The 13,290-nt window shown below is 39.8% G+C and overlaps 3 protein-coding genes across 10 annotated transcripts; 1 reads left to right on the top strand and 2 right to left on the bottom strand.

Moving 5' to 3' along the window:
- Positions 1–156: 156 nt before the first annotated feature.
- Positions 157–7,393, top strand: parp12a (poly (ADP-ribose) polymerase family, member 12a). Of its 2 annotated transcripts, none has more exons than XM_068651020.1 (11): positions 157–562; positions 3,100–3,235; positions 3,451–3,745; positions 3,827–3,931; positions 4,432–4,627; positions 4,871–5,039; positions 5,458–5,690; positions 6,377–6,443; positions 6,517–6,644; positions 6,729–6,880; positions 7,023–7,393. In XM_068651020.1, the coding sequence occupies exons 1-11, from the start codon at positions 243–245 to the stop codon at positions 7,277–7,279; spliced, it is 2,058 nt and encodes a 685-aa protein (XP_068507121.1). In that variant the 5' UTR covers positions 157–242; the 3' UTR covers positions 7,280–7,393. The 2 variants fall into 2 exon arrangements, with proteins under 2 accessions (XP_068507121.1, XP_049580149.1); XM_049724192.2 differs by having other exon boundaries at positions 5,452–5,690.
- LOC125971181 (proline-rich protein 13) lies at positions 1,524–2,864 on the bottom strand. Its single transcript, XM_049724211.1, has 4 exons — positions 2,747–2,864; positions 2,478–2,516; positions 1,911–2,386; positions 1,524–1,654 (listed from the first exon to the last, which is right to left on the bottom strand). The coding sequence occupies exons 2-4, from the start codon at positions 2,491–2,493 to the stop codon at positions 1,610–1,612; spliced, it is 537 nt and encodes a 178-aa protein (XP_049580168.1). The 5' UTR covers positions 2,494–2,516; positions 2,747–2,864; the 3' UTR covers positions 1,524–1,609.
- Positions 6,700–12,914, bottom strand: tbxas1 (thromboxane A synthase 1 (platelet)). 7 transcript variants are annotated; one of them, XM_049724199.2, is made up of 15 exons: positions 12,787–12,882; positions 12,608–12,713; positions 12,120–12,254; positions 11,927–12,020; positions 11,604–11,656; positions 11,413–11,509; positions 10,893–11,009; positions 10,633–10,721; positions 10,401–10,549; positions 9,807–9,937; positions 9,393–9,716; positions 9,226–9,314; positions 9,009–9,146; positions 8,392–8,554; positions 6,700–8,312 (listed from the first exon to the last, which is right to left on the bottom strand). In XM_049724199.2, the coding sequence occupies exons 3-15, from the start codon at positions 12,212–12,214 to the stop codon at positions 8,205–8,207; spliced, it is 1,647 nt and encodes a 548-aa protein (XP_049580156.1). In that variant the 5' UTR covers positions 12,215–12,254; positions 12,608–12,713; positions 12,787–12,882; the 3' UTR covers positions 6,700–8,204. The 7 variants fall into 7 exon arrangements, with proteins under 7 accessions (XP_049580156.1, XP_049580154.1, XP_049580157.1 ...); XM_049724197.2 differs by having other exon boundaries at positions 12,843–12,882; XM_049724200.2 differs by having other exon boundaries at positions 12,608–12,702; positions 12,843–12,861.
- Positions 12,915–13,290: the final 376 nt, after the last annotated feature.

Genomic DNA, 13,290 nt, shown 5'->3' with positions numbered 1-13,290 from the left:
CACATTCATTTTCACGTCCACTCATGCAAATCAAACACCAGATGAGTTGAATTTATTATTTGTATCGATTTCCATTTTTATGAGACTGTGGGTAAATTTCCAGTTTTTTCAAGCTTCTCGCGCGATCTGACATATCGGGAAGTTCTTCGATCGCGTGTTTCACTTTCGTTTCTTGGGAAAAAAAACAACAACAGCTGGGTGGGAAGAAAGACCGCAGAAATAGTCGACAAGCTCGCGCCAAGATGACAGCAAAAGTGGCAAATTTTATCGTCCAGACTTTATGTGACGACCAAGGCAGTTTAGACTTTGGAGTCTTGACTCGGAAACTGGAACAAAACTTTACTGTTTCGCCGTCAATTCTTCAACAGATTTTTAGGGATGAAGCCAGGATTGTAGTGCAAAACGGCGTCCTTGCCGTCGCTGCTGGTCAAATATTAAGCCAAGACAGCGTGATTGTGGCCAAAACTTCGCTACGGATCTGCTCGAAGAAACCTGGCGAGTGTACTCTATGTGAGAGTTTGCACCTGTGCAAGTTTTATGTTTTGGGGACCTGCCTGTTTGGGTGAGTAAAATGCTTTGTACTGGTTTGTACAATCACGTAAGCTTGTTACACTTTACATTGCTACATTTGGTTATTCTTACCGACTGTGAATAATTACATTACTTGTATTTATACCTGCGTGAAGCTGGCCCCCACCCCACGCAAAATGTAATGAAAATAGTCAGTTTCGTTTGTGCTGGTTTGTGCCGTAAACATTTTCGTTTGTGCAGCAACGGTTTTCCAGATATAAAAGATTATTTTATAGATCATCCAGAGTTCATCTGCTCCAAATGAACTCAAAATGGTACCGTTCGTTTGTGCTGGTTTGTGCCGCAAAAAAATTTGTTTGTGCTGCTACGGTTTCTTATATATTACACGTTTAATTGCTGGCGATGACGTCACCCAGGTGTTTTACCTCCATAAGCGAACATAATTATTCCCCCCTCCCCAATACTGCCCCCAGGTGTCCACAACAACAAAAAACGGTTGCAAATGCACAAAAATAATAAAGGCCTGCTATTAGGTTACTTAACTTTATTCATCCTTTGGGATTGCTCCCTCAGAAAATTACTGTACAGCAGCATTCGTACCCCACGGCGAGGGCGGCCACAAGTGCGAGGAAGCGGACCCCTCACAGGGGCCGCTGCTGCAAAGCCAATTCTTTTAAATTTCATAAATGTATTATTGAAAACTCCCATATTAAACATTGTTTTTATGTATTTTATTATCCACCCATTCATTATTATTATTTATTAGGAAAACAACAAGAATCATTCTGTAATTTTGGAAATGCAAAGAAATGCCAATCAATTGCTGCAATATGTTAGCGGAATTAGGGGTAAAGATTTCTGGACTGATATAAAACATACCTTATGAAACAGTGACCTGTCTTCTTGCAAATGCTGTGAAAGTATTTTTTTATAATGTCTTTTATTAGTGACCCGTTTTCTATTTGGATAGAAGTACAGTGTGCACACAGAAATTCTGTTAAAGTATTTATTGATCATTCCTTCAGAAGTTAGGCCCTCAATATTTGGATGGTAGCATACAGTTGGATGATGGATGACCTCAGTCTGAGTCGCTGCTGCTGCTGCTACTGCTGCTGGAGGAATACTGTGAGGACAGACAGATTAATAAGTACTATGTTAATGGCTTGTTGCTTGAAAAAAGAGGAAAAGTATCATTCATTCTTTGGTTGCCGCAGCCCAAAATGAACATGTTGAATCACAGGGGAATCCCCAAAGTTCAATTCTACTAAGCTTCCAGACCCTTTTCTTTGAAAGAATTGCACAACAACTCAAATGTTTCCACTTTTGATCCACTTGAGTTAAAGACTGGAAACGTAATGTGAGAATGTTGTCAGTCTCACCTTGCCGCCATAGTAACCGTACTTATGCAACTTGTGGACCTTCTTCAGCTTCTTCCCCTTCTTCAACTTCTTATGGGCTTTATGTGCCACCAATCCCATGGCCATGCCAGTCAGGGCGCTGCCAATCCCCCCGCTCGAGGGATAAAGTGAATTGACCCCCGCGTGGTAGAGATGGCCCTTGTTGTAGTGGGTCTTATAAGGGTGGTGGTAGCCTTTTGAAGAGTATGGGTACACACCGGGGTGGACGCCTACTGGGTACCCGCCAGGTGCCATGGGGTAGGAGTGAGGTACTGGACCCCTCGCGTAAGGTGGCATAACTGGGGGTGCGTTGGGTATCATGGCTGGGTTGACACCCATTGGATACGGGACAGGCGGGTACTGTTGATGCAGGGGCTGGGGGTACATTCCTGGGGGCGGAAATGCGGGGGCAGGGTATGCGGAGTTGTAGCCAGGGGGGAAGGCTGGGTTGGAAGTACCTGATGTAAAACAACAACAAAAAAAAAAAACATTCAGTGAGCCACCATTTTGCACCCCAGAAAAATCATGCCATGTGTATGTATAGTCTACCTTGATTTGGCCACATGGATACAGGAGTTATAGGAAGTTCTGGAGAGACATTGAGAAAAATAAATGGAATGCATTGAATAGATAGAAGCCAAACTTGAACATTAACAAAACCACTAATGATAATCGAATTCAAAAAGTTAAAAAAATCGAAACAACAATAACAAGCAAATGAGAAACTAATATTCGAGTTACAAATAAACTAAAACCTTTTGAAAAAACACATTTTAAGTAAGGATAGCATGTAAGTAAGAAGTGATTCGAAAGCTCACCTGTGCCTATTTTGTGGCTGTCTTCCGCAAAGAAAAAAACATTCCAGGAGCCTACGCCCAGCCTTTTAAACTCCCACGCCCTTTGTTTCACGTCTACGTGTCATGGAACAAGTGAATACAAAATGTCGTCATTGTTTACTTATAAAGGAGGCGCAAAAATATACAGATGTTTGCACACTTTATTAGGTACACCTGTACATGTTAATACGGTGGGAAAACATACATTCACAGAGACAATGATATGATGTCATCTTGAATGCTGTCTCCAATTTCCTCACGTCTCCAAGCATTCCCTCCTTTTTGTGTCCAAACTCCGTGATACAGTTTTGTTTTTTTTCTGGTTTGTTTTTTAGAGCTAAGTGTAAACAACCACACCTTTTGACTTGGCCACACAATGCAGAACTGTTGAGGAAGTTTGACTTGCAACACCTTTCAGAAAAACAACTGTTCCAGCTGTTAATACAGAATGACCCTTACCTTCTTCCTGAGGTAGGTACTAATGGGGCTCAGTGGGTCATTTTTCTGCAGTTTACTTTTGAAACAAATACACTTGAGTTTGTTACGGAAAGACTTGATTTCCCTGATTTGGTACATCCCAACCCAAACACAGTCCAAAATGGTGTTGAAAATCTTCTCAAAAGAGTGGAATGAGTGTAATTATAATGTGCATTAATGCATTCATGCTCTTCTGTACTATTCCGTAGATATGCTCATACTACAATATGGGCGAGGGTGAAAGCGGTTTGTGCAAATTCACTTCTGGGTGCCTCAAGCTTCACATCTGCAAGGCCCATTTCACCACAGGAGTCTGTAAACAAGGCTCGTCGTGTTCCAGAAAGCACGGTGTTGATGCAAAGACGCACAAGAGTTTTGAAAAATTCAGTCCAGAGATGATCACGAGTCTTCCAAATGTCTACAAAAATAAATACATCATCGAGAATCATCGGAACGGCCCTGCTGCTGCTGCTGCTGCTGCTGCTGCTGCTGCTCCTGCTCCTGGTTGTAAAAAATAATTTATAAATCATAGTTTGTCTTCACCTTTAGTCCAATATGTGTGTTTGTCACATGCAATATTTTCAGTGGTGAGACGTCCTGCTGGGTCAATGGGTGCAACTAAGCCAGTGAGTGATTCTGACACAAAAGAAATCTGCCTATACTTCATCAAAAAATTCTGCGCCTATAAAGGTAATGAGCACACGGCTCTCATTTTCAGATTTTATATGATACTATCTTATACTATATCTTATATGATGAGACTTTGTATGAGGACAAGTTTTTCTTTGAATTGACTATGTAGCTATAACATTGTGCGCAGTTTTGACATGCACTAAGTCAAGGAAAATAGTAACTGTACCTACAAAATGTATTGCACACTATGGATAATAAAAAGAAGAGAAAAGTTTTGAAAACAGACAATTGTGAGATTTTAAATTTAAAAAAATGGGCACTGCAATTAATTCTGTTCTCGCCGAATTACCAACAGTTTTCTTTTTAAAAGAACAGCGAGAAGTGCTTTGTTCATTTTTAGCTGGTAAAAATCGTATCATTCTTTGACATGATTGGTCAAAAGATAGATGAACAAACAGCCGCATCACCCAATCAGCTGGAAGTATTGCAACAGGATGCTGTCTTCACACCACTCACTGTTCATGTTACTTTTTTTTTTTTTTTTTTGTTCCCTACAGAGAAATGTGTTCGTGTCCACTGGAGCTTACCTTACAGATGGCAGGTTTTGGACAAGGACGGCTTGACCTGGAAAGACTTGACTGACATGGAGGAGATTGAAAAGGCCTACTGTGACCCAGCAAAAGACTCAAGCTCCGCAGGCCAGCCCTTGAGTTTAACCGGGTTTAGAAGATTCAAAATCTTTGACTTTCCAGGGTTTGTAGCATTGTACTGCCTAATAGCCATTGCTAATTTTTAAGGGTTTTTTTTGCAGATGATGGATCCTCCACTGCAGTTGTTCAGCGCAGGCACTGAATACTTCTTTGAAATGTCACAACAGATAATTGTTTGAAAATTCACTTTGGTATCCAACTCGTATTGGATTTCATTTGCTTGTGCAAGTGTTCCTAATGAGGAGTCAGCGTGCATGCACTTTACATTTTCCTTGGTGTTTTTCAGCCAATCTCAGGCAGGCGAAGTTGACTTCATGTCGATGACTTGCAACGGCTCTCCCGTGCGTCGCCTGTCCACAGCCTCCTCTGTGATGAAGGCCCATCACTTCATTCTGACAACACAGTGGCTCTGGTACTGGCAGGAAGACATCGGCAAATGGCATGAGTTTGGTCAGGTTAGTTGGAATTGTTGTATTATAATTGTACTGTAGTAATCCAATTCATTCTTTGGACAATTGAGCCGTTGGGTTTCCAGAACAAGGTTTTGAGTTTGTATTGTCAGACAGATTGACGATAGTTGTGCTAAACACAATCTGTTCCCTGACACTGGTTGACCTCAAGGTTTATCAAACCAAAAACTGTGTTTTGTTTCCCATCGGGATCGGCGCGTCTGAGCTGTTGTAAATTGACTTACTGGTGGTTCAACACTCAACTGTCTGAAGTTGTCTAAATCATTTTTGGTATCCTATTTGATTTGAAAATTCAATTTTAAAATGTGAGGATAAGCGGTTCAAGGAATGAATGGATGCATGGATGGATGGATGTTCCAACTTGTTTCTTTTATGCTGTCCCTTTGTGTCCATTTAGAGCCAGGTTAACATGCCGACGACAGCTCTCACATCCGAAGCGCTGGAGAATGCTTACTTGGTAGACCAGAAGACGCAAATAAGTTTCACGACGGGCGGACAGCAGTATGTGCTCTACTTCAAAAATGAAGCGGGAACACCACTGATGTATCAGCAAAATATAAAATATTCCACCAAGCGAGAGGTCCGAAGAAGGCCTCGCTTTGTGTCTTCCAATGAAGTGGAGGTCATGCGGAACAGGTATGATTGGCTATTACACATTCAGATATTGTTGTTATTCTCAGGGACTGTTAATGCAGTGCTTTTAAAACTGGTAGATCAGAATGTGATTTATTTTAAGTTTATAAAAATTACAATTGTTTTGGGGAAATTTCCTAAAATTGTAATGTGTGACAGAATGTGTGCGTCAGTATGTGGATGAGCACTAGATATACATAACAAAAGTGACAACGGAGGACGATAGCCCATTTAATTAATTTACGTCTGTAATTCACACCCAAAAGATGAATGGTAGACACCAGTGCAGTCATTGTTCTTTCGGAAAACAAATTTGATTATACTTCTGCAGCGGTTTGTGCAGTGCCAAGAAAAGATGTCAAAGCACTTTCTCACAAAACTGTAAATGCACTTTTACCGCAACCACCAATTTATGCAGCAAATTGTAGTCACAGTGAATATTTTAATTATGTTTTTTAACCAAGATAAGCTCCTGCTATGTGTACTGTATTATGTTTGCAATTTTTATCTGCAGGTTTGTGTGAACAAGTTTATTGTGTCAACTTTTCAAAATGCAAAGAAAAATGTTACTTTTTCCCCGTAACACTAATACAAATTTGTAATCAAGGTTTTTAACCGCATTTGTGAACCCATTTCTGGAATCGCATAGCAGTTGTTTTCAAATACTTCTTAAATGTATCATTACACAGCCCCAGAGTCACAGCGGAATGCCCTCCCCATTGGGACAAGACTGCCCTGCCTGACATTGGATACAAGGTTTCCTTCAACATTCTTTACTGTGCTCGACATTTTGAGCCTCTTGTCAACTAATTTATTGTCACTCTGTCAGTTCGTGCTTCTCCCCAAATCTGCAGAGTACAACAGGATTGAAAGTTTGTTCAAAGCAACGATGCCAAAGAGTAGGATCCAGAGTGTCAAGAGGATCCAGAACCCTTCTCTGTGGACACGCTTTCAGTTGTAAATATCACACCATGCTTGAAAGTCAAAATGATAAGACACGCAACCACACAAATTGCATTTCATTTTTTTATGTGCATTCAGGCAGAGAGAGCAAATGAAGAAGAGGAATGGCGGGAAACCTGTGATTGAGGAGTACTTGTTCCACGGAACAAATGAGAACTTGATCGAAGCCATCTGTGAACAAAACTTTGACTGGAGGATGAACGGCAGCCACGGCACCGCCTTCGGCAAAGGTAGTACATCAAAGTTTGTTGAAGATTAAATCCTCTTTCCCGTGTAAAAATAATTTGTTGACTTGCAACGTAGGTGAAGTTCAAATCTATTGCGAAAGCAGTTTACGTGTTCATTATTGACTTGAATAAATTGTCTTTATAGGGAGCTACTTTGCCAAACAGGCTTCTTATTCAAACCGATATGCCACAGCCAGCGGTTCGAACAAAAGTATGTTTGTGGCCCTGGTCTTGGTAGGCGACTCCATCAAGGGAAGCAGCCAGTATGCCCGTCCACCAGCCAAAAGTGGAAGCACAACCCTTTATGACAGCTGTGTTGATGATGTGAAAAACCCCAACATTTTTGTCATCTTTGAAAGTCATCAAATTTATCCTGAGTACATTATTAACTACTCTGAGTAGCAGTAGCAGTTGTTGCTCCAAGTGTGATAAGGGGTTTTCGAGAACTTTGCTTATCACATGATCATTGTTTGGAACAGTTGGTCAAAGTAATAAATGAAAAATATTCAAGATTAATAGAGCTGTCTTATCTCATTTTATAGCATTCTTAATAATCACACAAGTGTAATATGTTAACTGTTGTCAAGCATGCATGAGTGAGTTTGCCTCTGACTCTTGATTAACACTCGTTTGGTGTGCGGAGTTGATATTTTGATCACATGACATTTGCCATAGTTGCAGTCCAACTTGGAAAATAATCTGAAAGGGTTGCAAAGTATTTAAAACAGAATTGAGACCTTATAACTACTGCACACTGAAAATTTGCGCTGAAGCTGTTCAAATTATGGTTCTTCGTAGGGTGTATGTCTACAATACATGTTGGGCAAATCACAGCTTGAGTTTCTACACTGTTGAATTACACTTGCTGCTTTATGTTTTCTTAGTATCTTTTTCTAATGACAGATATTCAAAGAAACACCGTCATGACCTTTTTAAACCTGTCATTTGACGTGACTGTTAAATAAATTACTATAGTAAAAAAAACTGGTTGAGTTTTACTTTACAAAATGGATAATAGTCATCAAGAATAGTTTATCAGTTATCAGATGTTGTTAAAGATCCATTTTAAGAACCCATTTCATCATCAATCCAAAACATGTTATGTTAATATACAGTGCCTCTGGAGTATTCAGTTTTTTCACCTTAAGTCAAAACTAAAAGAAATCCTACATGCAGCACCCCAAAGTACTGTCCTTGCCATAGGTTTCCTGCTTCCTGAACAAAGATAAGTCATCACCACTTGTTTTCTGAAAAGCTTATATATCTTTAGCAGCATAGAGTTCGTCCCTATCGAGACTATTGTAGCAGCAACAAAGTATTCCTAAGATTAATGCGTACCCATCACATTTTTCTTGCAAATGTCTCTTCTTGTGAGCTTGACAAAAATGCCATTTTTTGGTCCCAGGGTGCTTGATGACTTCAACTCAAGCGGGATCTGTACCAAGAAAAAATTAAAAAGATGTTCTGTTATATTTAAGACTAAAAGCAGCTGCAAATGATATAATGCAACTCGCCTTTGTGTCAGAGCAGGGTATAATGTTGAACTTGTGGAAGAGACGGACCAGAGCCATCTTGATCTCAAGTTGGGCCAGTCTCATGCCCACACAGTTGCGGGGCCCGGCCCCAAAAGGAAGGTACACAAATGCATGTCTACTGGCTTTTGCCTCGGGGGTGAATCTAGAGGAGAGATGCGCACTTTTCATTTCAAAGGCTTGGATTGACTCAAACCCAAATTATTTATGAGCAATCACTCTAGGCCTGTACAGTAGTAGAATCACACTGGGTGTCAAGGTGAAACAAATGATAGTGGTCATTTCAAACTGATCTCATTTAAACTTACGTACATTGCTTTTGTGTCATGTGCTCCTTTTCTGTTTGAACTTGTATTATTTCTCAACTGATTAGCATTCACTCACTCAAAAAACAAACTGTGTCTTCAGAACGAGTGATATTACTTTTCTCAGTCACACAATTTATTCAATCTGAAAACAGACAACCTTTCGCAAATTCAAACCTACAAGTATACGACTATATTATAATGACTGTAACTTAATCACTTTCAAATACATGAGTGAGTAGTAATATTTACATGTAGGAAGTAACTTGCCCAGCTGTGTTCATGTATACCTACCTCTCAGGGATGAACTTCTCAGGCTCGGGCCAATGCTCCGGGTCATAGTGAAGAAAACCCGCTGGGATCTCCAATAAGGCTCCTTTTGGGAGGCACACTCCATTCACCACACAGTCTTGCTCGATTTCTCGTGTAAACCTGGATAACCGTTATGAAGAGGGAAAAAAGGAAATCAACTTCCTTTCTTTTTTTTGGTATTGGTTTGCCCTTTTGTTACCTGAATCCTGGAGGATAGAGTCGTAATGCTTCACATACAACCATATCTAGATATTTCAACTCCTGGACGTTTGTGTAGTCAGGGGACTCCTACAGTGATGGGGAACATGTGATGAATGGCCGAACTTTAAGCATGAATACGAACAACAAGCAAGGCAACAAGCTTACATGTTTGCTGAAGAAGTCATCCACCTCCTCCTGGACTCGGCACTGACACTCCGGATGGATTGCCAGCAGGTAGCAGGTGAAGCCCAACGTGTTGCTGCTAGTCTCGTGGCCAGCCAGCAGGAAGACAAAAGCTTGGCCGACAATTTCATCTTCTGTTATCACTTTTTTTGACGGACCCCGGGTGGATGACTCTGGAAGAGGAAGACTAGACTCTGGACTATCTGACTCAGCACTGTGGCTTGCTGCATCAGAGTGTTCCAAAGACACAGCAGCCTCCTTGCTGCTGCGTGCATCCAACATCAGCTGAAGGAAATCTCGCCGTCTCTACATATAGATTCATTCAACAACAACAAAAAATACTCTAAAATTTAGTTCTACAATGGTGACAGTTCATTTTAGAAAATCTTCCCAGACCTGGTCAGGAGGTTGCTCCTCCCTCCGTCTAATGATTCCCCGAATACTATTGATGAAGAAGTTGTTCATTTGGTGGCGACGTTTGTTAGGGATGATTCCCACCAGTGGAGCCATGATGTGTGGAAAAGCAACTGCACAAATTAATAAATTACAAACATTTGAAATGTTAAGTTTCATATACTGGTTGGATAGAAAATTATAATTGCCTACAAATGCCAAATGGAGAGTTTAATGCCTAGAGTGCAGATTCGTTTGCCCATGGGTAACCAACTAATAGCATCTTGTGATGGAGGTTTATTTATGTTTAATTAACTCCCAAATACAATTAGTAAAATACCATGGGTCCATATTGTGTACTGCACATGCTCTGGTCCTTTTTTTGCTTTGTCGCTATCTTGTGGCATATATATGTTCTTACAACCCCTTTTAGGAGGGGTGTCAATTAGTTGCAAATTTTTACTATTCGCAGTAGGGGTTGGTCCTGTGATATATTGCAGATATCTATACCTTGTTGGAACAAATTTGAACAATGTTTCAGTACACACACGTGTTCTCTTAATGTTATAATGACATGATAAAACAGAATTTCCTTACGGAAACAAAGCATGAAGGGCCTGAAGAAAGAAAAGGAGAAGAACATCTGAGCATGACGGACAAATGGGTCGTCTGGGTTGTTTTGAGAGTCCACCTGAGTTGCAAACGCCACGCTGCCTATTACATCCATAGTGTAGCAGCCAAAACACCTGGTATGAAAAGTGGAGAGAAATTACATTTTATTTTCTGAATTGCCCATCTTCTCATGTGTATGAGATTTGCATCCATCTACCCGTGAATGTCAAAGGCTTCCCCTGACTCAGCATAGACATCCAGGTTGTTCATTAGGCCAGTTGTGGCTGTTTGGATGAGTGGAACCATCTACTGGAACAAACAAGACTTACTCTAACTCATAACAATTTTTCACAACTAACAAACATTTTTGGCCATGCAGTAAGTCAGCCAAGACGTGTATCTAAATTTACAAATGCGTTTTACTTTTTTCTTCCCTATGGTATCACCTTGTATTCAAAATCTTCATTTGAACCTTACCTCTTTCATTTTGGCAGCACTGAAGGACGGAGTCAATATACTGCGGACTCTTTTCCACTGCTCATTCTTCAACATGAGCAGACAATCGCTCATAGGTTTGTTGACAAAGCGATTAGTCTGTAATGAAGGGTACAACATTTTATCAATTACGTTGAGTGACTAACTTCACAGTGGCATCAGCACTTAACACAAAGTACACCCATTTACCAGACACTATATCATCTTCCTCACAATCAAATAAGATTTGGCTCTCAGTGTGATGAAGTTCTACATTCCAAAGCAAATTATCACCACAACAGTGAAAATATTCTCAAAATGAATCTGACAGTGCCAATTTATACTAAGAATTCTCTTTTAAAAAGAAACACTGATAAGCTTTTTACTGGCTCTCATTTTGTTGTACTGGTGTACCTAATTTTATGACTGTAGGGGAAAAAAAAAAAAACACCAGCTCAGCATGTATACATTGAGTTTTCAAGAGAAGACATCACATGTCACATGATGTTCTTCATGTGCTCACCATTCTGTTTGGAAAGCTGCTGAAGTCCCTCACCATCACTTGTCTGAGCATGTCAGGGTCCGCCACGACCACCACTGGTCTCCTTCCCAAATAATACCTAAAACACAGTGAGCAAAATGTTGTGTCTCGAACACTGAATTCGGATTTACTGTATGTGAGAGACGATGCTGGACAAAATGTTTTGTAACTACCCGCAAACTCGACCATATGTCTTTATGAGTTCGGACACAGGCTGGAAAAAACCCTGAAATGATGGAACAAAAGCGATTATAAGAGCTGCATGCAAACACCACCCATTGACATCAAATGTATGTTCCAAAAAACAAATTGAATAAAACATGCACACTAATTTAGTTTGAGACTCTAAATTATCCATAAGTGTAAATATTATGCTTGGATATAAAAATGGGGAAAGTGGATGGATGGCAGTATGCCTACTTCTACATTTTGTTGTATTCTCAGTTTTACCATCCATCCAAATCCTTGAGGAGTTGCACTAAAAATGTTTCTGTACCTGACGAAACAGGAAAAGATTGCCAAAGAAGGGAACTGGTTTTGGATGTTTGATTCCACATTGAGAGAGGACTGAGAAGGGGTAAACTGAATACCTGTGGGGGGAAAAAAATAAAATAAATACAAAATAAGATAAATATTACCTTATATACAGACATGTGTGGAGACAGTCAAAATATGACAACCACTCTCACCAGTACAGCAGGAGCAGGAAGAGGAGGCCAAGTGTCAAAGATAATCCGCTGGTTTCTATGTGGAATGTATTAAGAACGTCATTTATCGCCTCCATGATAAGATCATTTAAAAATATCAGCTGTCAGCCAATGTTTCTGAAACAAAACAGATTTTATAGTCAATGCATACATTTTAAATATCAAACAAAAATACAGAAATATCGTATATAGTTTTGCACAAGCAAAACATATTACTTAATAAAACATCTTTATAAACCAATTACACATTAAATAGGCATACACTTGTGGAATTACGTTCAACATATTAAATTTAGCGTTTAAAAAGACCATAATGTTCTTTTTTAAATTATGGTGTTATTGCGCAATATTTGTTGTGAACTTCTGATGTAACCAATACACAGCGCAAAATGCTTAGTTGGATGCATAAGACTACTGCAAACCACAACCACATCATGAACATTTATAAAGAAATCAAAAATGATACCTACTTGTCTGACAAGGTCAATTGAAACGTATTAGATCTCATTCATAAATTCTTGAATCTTGAATGACTGTGCCCGTCTGTGCGCGTAGGACTCATTCCCTGCAATGAGTCTGCATAAATACACACGTTCATGAAATGCAGATTAGACGTCTGCTTATGAAACAGACTTGTTTATCGAGATACCTGTTCCGTATATCTATATTTATCGCGCATCTATGTACCGGATTCTGTAAACCTACCAGTCGCGTTCGGTCTTCTTCGTTTTGTTATTGGCTCGGAAGCGAACAATGACAAATGGAAAACACTGCCATCGAGTGTCAAGTAAGACCTTGATTTGTCAAAAATGAAATACTAAAGAAATCAGCTTCCAGTAAAACGTATGCAAATCAGTGCACTGTACAATAAATTGCTCAGGTAGTTTAGTTAACACGTAATAAGCATAATAAAAGCAAAAAAGATCTCTACTTACTCGTAAACAAAACTGAAGAAATTGTGTGTACATGTGAACAAAATCGGTATGAATCAAATTTTCAAAGTGATAGCTCTGTCAACGTTAATGTTTATTTAAAAATATAAAAAGGTCTGTGCGAAATTATAGCAGAGCAGCGATACGGTGACGTCATCGTTCTCGTTCAATTTGATTGGATAGTTTCAGATGAAAAAAATAGTTGCGGTTAGTGCGTCACC

The sequence above is a fragment of the Syngnathus scovelli genome, chromosome 6 (assembly GCF_024217435.2).
Source record: "Syngnathus scovelli strain Florida chromosome 6, RoL_Ssco_1.2, whole genome shotgun sequence".
Classification (NCBI taxonomy): domain Eukaryota; kingdom Metazoa; phylum Chordata; class Actinopteri; order Syngnathiformes; family Syngnathidae; genus Syngnathus; species Syngnathus scovelli.
This window is presented reverse-complemented; position numbering and strand designations above follow the sequence as displayed.

Bases quoted from the DNA above. Each gene is read 5' to 3' on its own strand.
- parp12a (XM_049724192.2), top strand. From the start codon at position 243: ATGACAGCAAAAGTGGCAAATTTTATCGTCCAGACTTTATGTGACGAC. The intron at 3,932-4,431 runs GTAATGAGCACA...TGTTCCCTACAG, and splicing joins AAAATTCTGCGCCTATAAAG to AGAAATGTGTTCGTGTCCAC. The intron at 4,628-4,870 runs GTTTGTAGCATT...GGTGTTTTTCAG, and splicing joins AAAATCTTTGACTTTCCAGG to CCAATCTCAGGCAGGCGAAG.
- LOC125971181 (XM_049724211.1), bottom strand. The intron at 1,655-1,910 runs GTGAGACTGACA...CTGTCCTCACAG, and splicing joins ACGGTTACTATGGCGGCAAG to TATTCCTCCAGCAGCAGTAG.
- tbxas1 (XM_049724202.2), bottom strand. From the start codon at position 12,214: ATGGAGGCGATAAATGACGTTCTTAATACATTCCACATAGAAACCAGC. The intron at 11,510-11,603 runs GTAGTTACAAAA...ACTGTGTTTTAG, and splicing joins ACATATGGTCGAGTTTGCGG to GTATTATTTGGGAAGGAGAC. The intron at 8,555-9,008 runs GTAGGTATACAT...TCTCTCCTCTAG, and splicing joins GAGAAGTTCATCCCTGAGAG to ATTCACCCCCGAGGCAAAAG.